General features: G+C 63.5%; 2 protein-coding genes across 2 annotated transcripts; one reads left to right on the top strand and one right to left on the bottom strand.

Annotated features, from left to right (window-relative positions):
- The first annotated feature begins 899 nt into the window (after positions 1–899).
- On the top strand, positions 900–5,965 carry SIGIRR (single Ig and TIR domain containing). Its single transcript, XM_063397868.1, has 10 exons — positions 900–1,052; positions 2,756–2,850; positions 3,115–3,301; positions 3,392–3,522; positions 3,687–3,827; positions 3,925–4,068; positions 4,140–4,242; positions 4,311–4,461; positions 5,062–5,242; positions 5,383–5,965. The coding sequence occupies exons 2-10, from the start codon at positions 2,844–2,846 to the stop codon at positions 5,583–5,585; spliced, it is 1,248 nt and encodes a 415-aa protein (XP_063253938.1). The 5' UTR covers positions 900–1,052; positions 2,756–2,843; the 3' UTR covers positions 5,586–5,965.
- A 373-nt stretch (positions 5,966–6,338) lies between these two features.
- Positions 6,339–13,473, bottom strand: PKP3 (plakophilin 3). The gene is made up of 13 exons (XM_063397860.1): positions 13,135–13,473; positions 12,065–12,141; positions 11,262–11,959; positions 10,747–10,870; positions 10,400–10,604; positions 9,907–10,081; positions 9,640–9,757; positions 9,268–9,435; positions 8,765–8,950; positions 8,508–8,661; positions 8,118–8,310; positions 7,654–7,741; positions 6,339–7,413 (listed from the first exon to the last, which is right to left on the bottom strand). The coding sequence occupies exons 1-13, from the start codon at positions 13,352–13,354 to the stop codon at positions 7,378–7,380; spliced, it is 2,442 nt and encodes an 813-aa protein (XP_063253930.1). The 5' UTR covers positions 13,355–13,473; the 3' UTR covers positions 6,339–7,377.

Below are 13,473 nucleotides of genomic sequence, written 5' to 3'. Positions count from 1 at the left end.
AGTGGCTGTGGGGCCCAGGAGTAGGGGATTCTCCCCAGAGATCCAACAGGATTCCCTCTGTCCCTTTCCCTCCCACAACAAGCCAACAGCACTGGTAGTTTATATCCTAAACAAGGAGGAGTTAGAGTTGGGGTGTTTCTCCATGGGAACAGGCCCACAGACCTACCTGTGACCTCTACCTGTTTATTTATATACACATAGTTATTCAATATCCATCTACGTAAATTTGTATGTTATTAAATATAATACTATGTTATTATTAAGTATATATACATATAAAAATATATAAATACATACACTGCACCCATGGGCCTCTTTGTCCTTTTCTGGCCTCAAATCACATGCTGGTTGATGCTTTTGCTGCTCAGGCTGGTGTTTGTCCAGAGGCTGCTCGTGACCACAGCCATGCCCGGGGCACGCCGAGGCTCTAATCACCTCCATGGTAATTAGCTCAGGGGATACCTGCTGTCCACCAGTGGCCATGGCCGGATCCAGCCGGAACAACCACCTCCAGCACCAGCTTCATCTGGCAAAAAGGCTCTAAAGGCACAGAGAGAAGGAAAGGGAGGAGAAGGAACCAAAGAGGAGACCCCACGATGCCCACAGGCACAGCTGACAGCAGGTTTCTTCTTGCCCTGACACCTCCGTGGGCTCTTCCAGGCAAGGAAAAAGAGGAGGCTCCTCCTTGGCCCCCAAGCCTTGTGACACCTGCTGGGTGTGCTGCTGTCCCCCTCCTCTTTCCTCTTTTTTCCTCTCTTTTCCCCTCCCCTGAAGCCGGAGTTGTTGACTTTTCCCCCGGCAGATTCAGGTGGAGGTGGAGCAGTGGGAGGGAGGGACAGCCAGCCCTTCCCACGGGCCTGGCGCCCCGGGATTGGGGCAGCGGGAGCGCCCGGCCGAGGGCAGGGGCTGGACTGGGAGGAGAAATAGATAAACTATTAAAACAGAAAGGAAAAAAAAAGAGAGAGAGAAATTCCAAGCACTGATCTGGCCGGTCGGGTCGGCTCAAGCAGGAGGCGACAAGCAGGAAGCCTGCGGCTGGGGAAGCTCCAAAGGTAAATGCAGCTCTGTTCTGCTTCCCTTTCCATGCTGAAGCCAACTCAGATGAGGTCAGCAGGCTTTCATCCTCACCCCATTCCCTGTGCATTCCCATTCTGGCTCTCCTTTGCTCTCCATTCCGCTTGCTCCCTCGGCACACCCACCTCACAACTCCCCGGCCATGGTGCCTCCCTGCCCTGCTCGCTTTCCCCGTGGCCGTGCTCTCGGGAATGCCATGCCCAGCCATCACTCACCACCCCACGACGTCCACAAGGTCCTCTGCCCCAAATCCGGGGTGTCCTCACGACAGGATGTGGGAAATGGGAGCCACTGCTGCCCGTTAGCCAGTGCTCCTCTCTCCCTGTCATCCAACACTGTTGTTCCCTGGAGCAAAGGGCTCCGGGGGTTTTGGGGCCTCCCCACACCCCCTGGCCAGGCTGCAGCTTGTCGGAGCTTCCTTATTCTGACCAGCAGAGGAAATGGTCGTGGAGTGATCTGTCCAGGAGCAGAGCCAGGCAGAGGCAGCCCCATGCCACCCTCATGAGTGTCTCCCACCCTTTCTCCATGTGAAATCCAGGTGGGCTGGCTCATCTCCATCCAGTCCTCTTCCTTCTCTGGCCATGGAGAAACTCAGTTAATCCTTTAGGTATAAATCACTTCCAGCTGGTCAAGCTGAACACTTACTGGGTGTCTCTCGTGTACCTTGATCCCTGGCACAGGGCTGTTCCAGAGGGAAGCACTGTGCCTGCATCCCTGCTCCAAGCCAGGCAGCACCACAGACCTCCCCTTCCCATTCCACACCAAGAAACACGGAGGGACCAACCCTGCTCCCACCCAAAATCAGGGTGCATCCAGGAGTGCTAAAGCTCCAGAGCAAAGAGGAGCCCTGGGAGAGGCTTTCATCCCTCCTGACTCCCAGAGTTAGGCCGGGTGTTTACCATGGAAACACTGGCACCCTGACGTCCCTGAGACTCCCACCTGAGCCCCAGCACCCGCATCCCCCGCATCAGTGGGTGGGGACAGAGGAGCCCAACCTTGCCGGGCTCTGCTCCGCTGTCTGCTCCCAGAATCCGCCTCTTCCCACGGGGCCATCGCAGTGACACCGCTGGTGATGCCAGCTGGGGGGGGTCCCTGTGTGCCATCCCTGTGCTCCCCGCTTACCTGGAATGCTGTGCAGCTGTGCCAATGCCTGGGCACAGCCACGGGGTAGCAACACGCCGAGGCTCCCGACACGCCGGGAACACCGCACCCGCCGGGGAGCTCTCCAGGCGGGAGGCTGCGTTTCCATAAACAAACCAGACCGCTGGTAATGAGCAGGTTCAAGGGCATGTCAGGCTGGAGGCAGCTCTGCAGCCCGGGCAGGGGGTTGGCAGGTGAAGGACATACCACTGAGACCCCCAAAGCTGGTTTTCCATGAGCTCATTTCCCCACTTTGGTTTTTGATTTGGGCTGAAGCCATGCTTTTTTTAAATCCTGCAACCCCAAATTAAAGTCATTAATCATCTCCCACGCATAAATTCACGGTTGGGAAAGCCAGGCTGGGAGTCAGTGCAGGGAGGGCAGGTGACACAGTGGCCACCAGACTGTGCGTGGGACACGGCTGTGGCTTTACCACAGAGCAGCACCCACCACACGCAGACGGAATGGCTGCGAGGGCCGATGGGGCTGGCCGGGCCCTCCTTGTGCCAGCACTCACGGAGCCATTCCCGGTCTGTCCCAGGCCCACCCCACCCTGCGTGGACTTTGCCTCCCCCGGAAGACGCCGTGTGAGATGCTGGCAGCACCCGCGCCTGTTACCTGAACACGCCATGGCAGGTAGGTGAAATCCCAATGCTCCCCTGTTCTCAGCTGGGAAGGATCCCTGTGCGAGCTCAGCTGCGGGTCCTGCTCTGGTGTCACCTCTTAGGGGGCCAAGGATCCTTCCCAGCCCCACAAACCGGCTCAGCCTGTTGCTAAACAGCCACGAGCACCACTTGCTGCCAGACCCCCAAGGCAGAGCTTGTTTTTCTGGGATGGCTACAGCAGTGCCCTGGGGGGAGCTGGATCAGCTTTCCCATCCTGTCCCCTCTGTGCCCCCAGACCTTTGCAGTGTGCCCCCCGAAATCCTGGTGCCAGCTGCCAACGAGACACTGGACCTGGTGCTGGGGAGCCAGGTCGAGCTGAACTGCACTGTACGCTGGGTGGGCACCGAGCACTGCCAGCCCATTCCTGCCTGGAGCAAGGATGGGCAGTGGCTGGGCAACAGGAGCAGCCGGGACACCGTCTGGTAAGGAGCCTGCCCTGGGGACATCCATCCATCTGCTTCTGGGGGGTGTCACCACATGGCCCGACCCACAGCATCCCCGTGTCCCGTCAGGTCTGGCCAAAACTCCTCGGAGCATCTCCTGGCCAGCGTCCTGCAGCTCAACCTCACCCATGATGCCGATTTCGGGGTGTTTGCCTGCTGGTTCAGCAATGCCACAGCCACCTTCACCCTGCAGCGAGCAGGTAGGGACCTGCTGGGGACAGGAAGGGGGCATCCCACAGAGAGCCCAGGTGCATTTGAGGGATTGAGGAGAGTGATAGGGGCCCTGCTGCCTCTCCCACACCGGGGTGCAAACCTGCACCAAACCCAGGTATACTGCTCACCGTGCCCTTCCCTGTCCTGGCAGAGGCGGCAGGGCACGTGCCAGCAGTGCTGGCAGCCCTCCTGGTCCTGGTGTTCCTGGTGCTGCTGGCTGTGCTCTATGTCCAGTGCCGCCTGAATGTGCTCCTCTGGTACCGGGACCGCTACGGAGAGCTGGAGATGAACGGTGAGCCAGAGGGGACACCCCACTGGAAACAGCCTCCTGCGGTCCGGGGGCTCACACAGCCCTTCCCACATTATCCCTGCTCCGTGGATCTCCCCAGATGGGAAGCTGTACGATGCCTACATCTCCCACGCCACCGCCCCTGATGACCGTAAGTTCGTCCACTTCATCATGAAGCCGCAGCTGGAAAACCGCCACGGCTACAAACTCTTCCTGGACGAGCAGAACATCCTGCCCAACTCAGGTGGGCACCACACCGGGCTGGGCAGATGGTGACACAGGGACCTGGGGGCTTGACACCCTTTTTGCCCACAGAGCCATCAGCTGACCTCATCATGAACGTCAGCCGGTGCCGGCGCCTCATCGTGGTGCTCTCAGTCGCGTACCTGGAGCAGGACTGGTGCAGCAGCAGCTTCAGGTAGGAACGGAGCAGCTCCCACAGGAGAGGAGAGGGGCTGGCGCCTCCCTCATCCTCCTGTCTTGCAGGGAAGGGCTCTGGAGGCTGCTGGAGCTTTCCAGGAAACCCATCTTCATCATCTTCGAGAGCCAGTACCGGGAGATCACTCACCCTGCCATCACCCTGCTGAAGCAGCACCGAAGCGCCGTCACCCTGCTGGTGTGGAGAGCCAGCTCCATGGTGTGTGCCGAGCAGGATCCTGACCCTCGCCCAGAAGCCCCTTTTCCTCCCCAGCACCCCACTTGCCGGCTTCCCTGCTGCCCTTTGGTGATGCCCCATGGTGGGAGAGCTGAGCAGGACCCATCCCACCAGCACTCCCCTTCCATTCCCAGCTCCCCATTTTGGGTCAACCTCCCTGCTGCCCTCTGGGGCTGTGCCCCAGGCTCCAGTGCTAAAGACCAGGTTGGGGCACTCACCTTTTGGAGGACATTTAAAAACCCAACCAGAAGAGCCCCAGATCTGGGAGCTTACCCCCCAAACCTGAATGGTCAGGAGCCCGTGACACTCCAGGGCTTCCCCAGCCTCAGCTCCCAGAGCGGAGCTTTGGCCCAGGGCCACTCCGGCCATTTTGGGGCCAGGCTGGGAGCCGGAGCCCTGGCGAGCGTTCCGGCAGGTCGGGCCGGTTTCTCCGCCGGCGCATGGGCACGGTGCCATGCCGGAGCACAGCCTCACACCTTGGCCGGGCTCCCAGCACTGGGGAGAGCGAGCCGAGCCCGTGAAACCGTGCAGGGTTGTGCTCTGGTGCTTCCGGCCCAGCTCATCCCCTCCTGGCCCATGCAGACCCCATCGTCGGACTTCTGGAAGGAGCTGTGCCTGGCCCTGCCGCGCAAGGTGTCCTTCCCGGGGAGCGTGGGGGACCCGCAGACCCAGCTGCAGGAGGACAAGGACCCCATGCTGATCCTGCACAGCAGCTACCTGGACAGCGCAGGAGACCTGGACCCGGACGGGGACCTCGGCACAGGTCTGTGTCCCTGCTGCTTCTCCCATGGGGACGAATGCACGCTGAGGGGCACTCCTGGGCTTTGCCTCCTGCACCCATGGCGGCAGGGTGGGTCCAGCCCCTTCCCCCTATACCTAAACCCATCTCCCTGCTCCTGCCAGGCCTCCGCGGGCGTGTCTTCGGAAGCCCCCTGCCGCCCCGCCTGGGTGAGCGCAGTGCTCCCAGGGCTCCAGCATCCAGTGGGATGGAGGATGCGCAGCTGCAGGACAGGCAGCGCTCCGAGCTCGACGTCTCCGATCTGGGATCGCGCAACTATGGCGCCCGCACAGACTTCTACTGCCTGGTGACAGAGGATGACGTCTGAGCAGGACCTCAGGTGTCCCCCATCCCTGTGGGGACACATGGACCAGATCGGGCCGAGGAGCCTGGGAGTTACGGGATCAGAGCCATGGCCATGCTGGGAAAGCAGGAGCTGGCTCCAAAGTGGAAAACTGGAAAACCATCGCCAGGAGCACCCTGCCCGTAATACCTCAGTGCCATCTCTGGGTGCCACCCAGCTGGCTGGGCCCTGTCCCTTGCAGTGGGTGGCAGGGGCGTGCTTCCTGCGTGATGGACAAGTGCTGGCATGGGTGATGCTCTCCAAGGAAAAACATGCCCCAGCCCCAGGGAGTGCCTGACAGGAGTGGAGTTAGCACCTTTGTCCCATATGGAAACCCCTGTGATAATAAAAGGCTGCTGCACCCACTGGGTCTTTTCATGATGGGGACACAGGTGACACGGAGAGGGTCTCCCCACCGCAGGCAGTGCTTTGGTCTGTCCTTCCCACACCAGTGTCCCACTAACTCAGAGCCATGCCAGGCACACCGTGTGTGGCACTGTGAGGTAACCTCACCCTGTGCTGGTGTCCCCGTGGCACTGGTGTCACCGGGGCATTGTCCCCCCTCCCAGGTGCCATCCAAACGCAGGTGCAGGTGGGCATCACTCAAGGCCTTTATTTCAGGGGTACACAGGGCCAGGGAGGTTGTACACAGAGAGCTGCAGAGCCAAACACCCCGTGACCCCAAGCTGTGACTGCACCCGTGCCACTCACTGTGGGGGCCGCTCCAGCCCCTCCGCCTGCTCCCCCCATCCTCCCACCCCTCTACCTACTCTACATCGTGCCCCCCAGCATGGGGGCTCCCCCAAAGCCACCCCCAGCCCAAAGCCACCCCCAGCCCATGTGTCCCTTCCCAGGCACCACTGTGGCGCAGAGAGCTTTGGACCCGTTTGCACCCAGCCCGGGGGCACTGGGGGCATCTCCCCGCCCATGGGCGACGCTGCTCAGCAAACACGACCCGGACAGCCCTGCCCGGATCCTGCTCCTGCTGTGCCAGCAGGGCCCAGCCCTGGCAGCAGCTGGTGGGGAGCGACAGCAGTGGCTCTGCCACACTGGGAGAGTCCCCACAGGGTGGCAGATGGGGCCCTGAGGCCCTCCCAGGCTTCCTGCAGTGAGGGCCTCATCAGACGCAACCCCCTGCCCACCCTCCCTGGCAAAGGGGGAACGCAGCGCTGTCACAGCGTCACTTCCTAGCTCCCTGCAGGTGCTGTGCCACCCCATAAACCGTGGGAAGCCACCTCAGAGCCCTCCCAGCCCCCAAGCCATGCAAAGCCCCATCCCCACCCAGCCAGGGCAGAACAAAAGTGCAACCCACAGCACATCCCACACTGGCACAGGGCACGGACACCACCCCTGGCCCTGCAGCTCAGGGAGCTGGGATGAAGCACCCCCAGAAGCCCCCTTGCCCTAGAATTGCTCTACAGGAGCCTTCCCAACCCCCTGCAGCTCCTGCCCCCCTGTCAGGCTGCAGGACAAGCCAAGTTTTGCAGACAACTGCCTGAAAGAGAGGAGGGCCCCCAAGGGGTGCCATGGGGCAGCCCCCCCTAACTGGTGTCCCAGTGGGATCCCACAGCAGAGCCAAAAGCAGCCACTGGGTTAAGGCTGGGCAGGAGGGAGGACAAGTGTCCCCCGGTCAGGGAAGGAGACCCAGTGGAGCAGGGAGGCGCATGGGGTGCAGGGATTAGGCTACAGAGCAGGGGTCCGGCGGCGAGCAGCCTTCCTACGGCATGGCCGGCAGCACGGAGCATCCCAGCGAGGCATTCCAGCTCCCAGGGTGTCCTCACAGGCTGAGGAAGTCCTCCTTCCGGTACCCCTTCTGCAAGGAGACAGCCCCATCAGGCACACGGAGCCCCTCTGCTCCCGCACTGGTGGCCACGCTGTCCCCTGCCACCTGCTCTGGGATGTCCCCACCCCTGAGGAAAAGCAGGCGTGGAGTGGGGCCCCACCATGTCCTGGGAAGCATTTGGGTGGTGTGGCTCTCCAGGATGAATCCTCTGGCCTTGATTCCCTAGGGATCCTCCCACTGGCTGCGGGAGGCTCTGGAATGGGTACGTACCATCTTGAAGTCCCGGTGGAGCTTGGTGTACTGCCACATGTTTCCCAGGAGGCTGGCGGCGGCTCGGGAGGACTTCTCGTTGTCCGAGCTGGGAAAGGGACAGGACGCAATGAGGTTCTGGAGACCACTGAGCATGAGACAGCACCCACCAGCCCAAGGCGACCACCCCAGAGGGATTAGTAGTTTTGTGTAGGTGGGGAGAGGCAGGAGGTGAACATCTGTATCCCACCACAACAGGCAGGAGCAGGGAGAGGTTCTTGATAGGAAACGGCAGCTGTGGCTATGGGGTGTCCTTATGGGGTGACAAAGAGCTGACAGGTGGCCATGAGGCTACTCTTAGCCAGTCTCCCAACACCAAGGCTTGGGAAGGGAAACTTGTGACCCTCTTCCACTGAGCTGGAGCAGGGATGGAGAGGAAAGCAGGACAGGAGCCCAGGTGTTAGCTGGGACACAGCAGCTCCCACCTGTCCCGTCGCTTCTTGATGAAGAAAAGCTTCCTGAGGCCGTCAAAGTAGACGATGTCGCGGGCAGCCATGGGGCTCTCCACCACCAGGTTGTTGAGCACCGCGATGATGTTCACGATGACGTCGGCAGGCGGGGCCTTGTCCCCGACACTCCCCGGCAGCTTCTCGATGAGGTGGCTGACCACCTTGGTGGCTGTGGGCAAAGGGACCGTCAGGGCTGGTGGCCAGAGCCAGAGGGGACAGAGCCACGTCTGGGAACAGGGGACAAAGCAGCCCACAGGCTAAGCTGCAAGTAGGGATGCAGCAGGCAGGACAGGGTTGGGAGAGAACGGGAGGCAAAGGAAAAAGTTGGGAAGCACCCCCCAGGTGTGGTTCACCCCCGGCACTCACACATCTCGTCCTTATTGCGGGCATGGCGGGACAGGTTGCGGATGAGGCCAGTGAGGGAGCGCAGCTGGTGGTGGTCGGCGGTGCGGACACGGTCCAGCACGGGATTCAGGATGCGCTCCTGCTCCAGCGCCAGCCGGCTCAGCACACCCGCCCACTGCAAGGCAAACACCCTCTTGGAGACTCTGCCAGCTCCTTCCTCCTCCTCCTCACTCAGCATGGCTGTGCTGGGCAGGTGGTGGGTCCCCCCCGGCTCTCACCCTGCGGTCCCCGGCTGTGATGTTCTGCAGGGCGCCCGAGGCCGCCTCTGTCGTGTGCTTGTTGAGCTCGCAGCGCTGCAGCAGCCGGTTGTAGATGCCCACGATCTGCGGGTTCCAGAGCCACTCCATGCCCTTGGGGTCCTTGGAGACCTCCGTGAAGGTGACGATGTCTGCGTTCAGGTAGTGCTGAGGGACAGGGGCATCGTTAGACTCAGAGGGTGTCCCTCCACAGTGTCCCTTTTTCCCTGCCTGCCTGGCCTGAACTGCTGGGCAGGGAGCTGGCAGGTCACCCTGGCTGCATCATGCCCCACAGCATGGAAAACCGGGGATTCAGCACCCTGATTCACCCCAAATACCTGATTCACCTTCCGCTGAGCTCACCCCTGCGTCCCACCCACCAGCCGAGGCTGGCGTCCACCTCCGCCCTGGCATCACCTCTGCTGCCAGCACTTCCCAGTGCCAGCTCCATCCCGGTGACACGGCCAGGACATGTCCTCACTGACCTCCCGGGCTTTCTTGCTCTGGGGGCTGAAGCAGCCCACCAGCTCCCCCGTCACCGTGCCGCCGGCATTCCTCCGGTGGCCCTCGAGGCGCTGGAGCGAGGACGGGGGCATCTCGTCGTACAGCCGGTAGGAGAGGTTGCGCAGGACACAGACAGCATTCTCCACGCTCTGGGGGGGCACAGGGGACACGAGGGTGTCACCCCTGGGCCACCTGCAGGGTGTGTCCAGCTGGCAGAGTCATGACACTGGCTGTGCCAGCTGAGTCTGGACAGAGCCGGGCCGGTTCTTCCAGCGTCACATCAAGATGTGCCTTTGCACAGCAGGACAAGGGAGCAGCACCTCAGCTCCCACAACACCAGCTCGGGGGCTCACCTTGTCCTCCGACTTCCCCACCTCCAGGGAGCTGTTCACATAGTGGATCATGGAGTCCACCAGCCCGTGGCACTCGCGCATCTTCTGCCGGGTCTGCTGGCTGGCAGAGCTCAGGTTCCTGCATGGGAAAGGGGCTCTGTCAATGGAGAGAAGGGGATTCCCCACAGCCACCCCTTCCCAAGCCCAAAAAAGAGCCCTGCAGACAGTGCTCCTGTCTCTTCCTCCCTCCAAAACTTGACTCCCAGTGGGAGGACCTGGAGTAGATACCTGAGGAAGCCTGTGGAGTTATAGAAGATCTCTGCCTCTGACGGGTTCTGCTGGATGACACCCGAGCCCCCCAGCCCAGAGAGAGGCACCAGGACCAGGTCTGTGAGCTGCTCCAGCGTGTCCCGGGCCAGGCGATCCTTCAGGTTATCACTGGAGGACAGATTCCACAGGATCCCTGCACAGAGGGGGACCCTCAGTACCAGAATGGCTGGAGAGCACATCCACCCCAACTCCCCTCCCCGGGGGGCTCATGCTGGTGACAACCAAGCGAAGGGCTTCCTGCAGGTGCTGTGCCACCCCATAAACCATGGGAAGCCACCTCAGAGCCCTCCAAGCCCCAAGCCATGCAAAGCCCCATCTCCACCCAGCCAGGGCAGAACAGAAGTGTAACCCACAGCACATCCCACACTGGCACAGGGCATCATCCCATCACAGGAGGGGAGTAGAGGACCACCCCCGGGGGACCCCTGCCCACCCCGCCGTTGTCCCCAACCTGTGACATTCTTGCGGAGCTCGTCATCGGGCTCCCGCAGGGTGCGCATGAGCTCGTAGATGCCGTTCTCCTCCACCAGCGCCAGCTTGTTCTCGGCGTTGTCGTAGATGAGGTTGCGCATGGCGCCGGTGGCGTGGCGCTGCACCTCCTGGTTTGGGCTGTTGAACAGCTTCACCAGCTTGGGCATGGCCTGCAGGCTGCGGGCCTGGGGGACAGCCCGGGGCGTCAGACACGCTGTGCTCTCAGGGCTCCCTCCAGCCCCAGCACCTGCCCGCAGTGTTGGAGAGGCTGGGAAACCCCCTGCTCCCACTGGGAAACCCCCTGCTCCCACCCTTCTGGGGGCTCACCTGCTTCTTGGCGCTGCTGTCGCTGTAGCACTTGTGCTGCAGGTAGGCAGCGCCCAGCACCTGCAGGTTGGGGTCACTGGCGATCAGGTACTTCACTGCTGAAGGCAGGTCGATGTCGTCAAACCTGGAACCACAGCCAGGTGAGTCCCAGCAGAGCGTCCCACAGGATGCTCCACCTCTGCACCCCACCATGACCCCATCTCCAAAGAGCCCCACCAACCCATCTCCCTCCCACTGGGCCCTAGGCATGGGACTCCATTCCCAGTAGGATGAGCATCATACTCCTGCCATGTCTCAGAATGTGTCCGTGGAGGAGCCAGGGTCAGAGGCAAGACACACTCGGGGTCAGCCTGTGCTGTGGTCCATCACCACAGGACCAAGCTGCACTCACCATCCCACCCCTCTCCCCAATATCCCTTGTTCCCAAGGGATACTGGAGGGGTTCACCCTCCCCCAGCAGGTGACCACAGTGGGGACACTGACCCAGACACCCTGGAACAGCCCCTGTCCCTCACCCGCCGACGTGGTGTCCGAGCAGCGTGCCGTGGCCATTGTACATCTCCATGGCACGCGGCTCCGCGAGGTGGTGGCCGGACTCGGCCAGGCTGCGCACGGAGGGGGCGCGGGAGCTGTGCTCCCCCAGCCCCAGGAAGGCGCCGCCGCCTCCGGCCGGCACCGTGCCAAAGGAGCCGGCGCTCAGCCGCGAGCGGTTGTTGCTCTGGAAGCGCTGGAGCGTGCGCATGGCGGGGGCGCGGATGGTGCGGCTCGGCGGCCCCTCGGCGCCGTCCAGCCAGTCGCAGGCAGCCTTGGAGGCCGTGCCGGAGCTCAGCTGCCGCTCGAAGGCGAAGGAGCGGCCGAAGCCGCCGGCAGCCTGGCTCTTATAGAGCTGCCGGTGCCCCGGCACATCCAGCTGCTCCGACAGGACGCTGTAGCGGTCGTCGGCGAGCGGCAGGGGCCCGTCGACCAGGCGGAGGGAGCGCAGCGACAGCGTGTCCAGGTTCTGGCGGCAGCGGAAGTTGCGCTCATGGAAGGAGCTGGGCCGCGGCGAGGCCTGCGAGGCCGCGTAGCCGGCGGCGTAGGCACGGCCCTTGGCCAGGCCCCCGTTGCTGATGGTGGCCACGCGCTTGTGCGGGGTGAGGTCCACGGCCGAGCGCGAGGACCAGCCGCTGCCCCGCAGCGTGCCGAAATCCTTCTTGGCCAGCGGCTGGTACAGCTGCAGGGGGAACGCGGGAGGTTGGAGTCCATCCCTCCGTCCCCACCAGGGGCTGTCCTCAGCGCAGCCGAAGCGGTGGGGAGCAGACAGAGCCCCGGTACGTACCGAGGCTTTGGGATCCACGCCATTGCTCTGGGAACGGGAGCTGAAGGAGGAGCGCAGCGTCGAGCTGTACTGAGCGCCTGCGGGACAGGCACAGAGGAGGAGGCAGCGTGAGCACGGGCAGGGCAGGAAGGGATCCGGAGATCAAAGATCGCCCCAGCTCATCCCAGGGGGATCTGCTGCGGGAACCGCGGCAGTGCAAGCAGAGCTCGGGGGACAAGGGGGTGGGAAGAGGCCGCCTTCACTCGCCCGCTGGCCACGGGGAGCCGAAGTGGCCTCCCCGCCCTGCCCCGTGCCCCGACGGCGAGGGCAATAATTGCCACCTCGGCGGGGACGCCGCGGCTCAACCCGGTCCCCCCTGCCACAGCTGGATCAGCAGCCCAGGCATCCCCCACAGCATTCCCAGCTCGCCCGCCGTGGGAACGGGATCCTGGCAGGGACCTGGACACGCCACTGCCCCCCATGGCACCTCACGCTGCCCATCTGCCCTGCCACCGCCCCAGGGCCACCGGCGGGACGGCACAAGGACGGGACAGGGACGCCGCCAGGGCTGGTGGTGCCAAGTACGTGACTCATGCCCAGGGCAGCCCTCGGGGTGTCGGGGGGGTCTGTCCCCACCCCTGGGGTCCCCAGCACGGGGGTCGGGGCTCGGGGGATCCCGGCGGTGCCGGGCGGGGCGGCAGGGCGGAGGCCGCCGGCGCAGACGTTAAATGGAGGAGCTGGAGCCCGGCCAGCGCTGCCGCTCAGGGCTGGGGGGGCTCTGCCAGGGCGGGAAAATCCTCCCCCCTGCCAGCCCAACGCAGGCTGTGGGACCCCAGCAGCGCAAAGCCCTCCAAGGGCACGTGGGGAAACTGAGGCAGGACCCCGAGAGGGGTGAAACGAGCCCACTCTGGGGCTGAGCTACCCCTGGTGCCAGCGCTGGGGACGCTCGGGGGCGTTCGGGGAACTCGGTCAGGGTGGGGGGCACCCTCCAATCCTCAGCCAGGGTGCGCCCAGAGCTCAGTGTCGGCCAAGGGGCTCCCGCTACCCCTCCCACTGCGTTTTCCCAGGGGGGTCCCGGGGGGCTCTCCCACCTCTGGTGCCGTCGGCGAGATCCTCGGGGCGGGCGGGCGCTTGCCCCCGCAGCATCATGCGGAGGCGGACCTGCTCCTGGACACGGGCGCTGCGCAGCCGCTGGGCCTCGGCCGCCTCCCGGCCACGCTCGTCCAGCTGCCGGTCCGAGGGCAAGGCCAGCGAGCAGACGCCGGCCTCGGGCTGCAGGGCCGACAGCAGGAACGCGTTAGTCTCCTGCATGGCGACGAGGGGCCGCGGCCAGCCCGGCCGCCCTGCGCAGGTGAGCGGCGGCAGTGGCGGCGTTCTGGCGTTCCCCAGCCGTAGGGAGGCTCCGTCCCGGCCCGTCCGTCCCGCCCCGC

The sequence above is a fragment of the Prinia subflava genome, chromosome 5 (genome assembly GCF_021018805.1).
Source record: "Prinia subflava isolate CZ2003 ecotype Zambia chromosome 5, Cam_Psub_1.2, whole genome shotgun sequence".
In the NCBI taxonomy this organism is placed as follows: Eukaryota; Metazoa; Chordata; class Aves; order Passeriformes; family Cisticolidae; genus Prinia; species Prinia subflava.
Note: the sequence above shows the minus strand (reverse complement) of the source record. Positions and strands in the feature narration are given on the sequence as shown.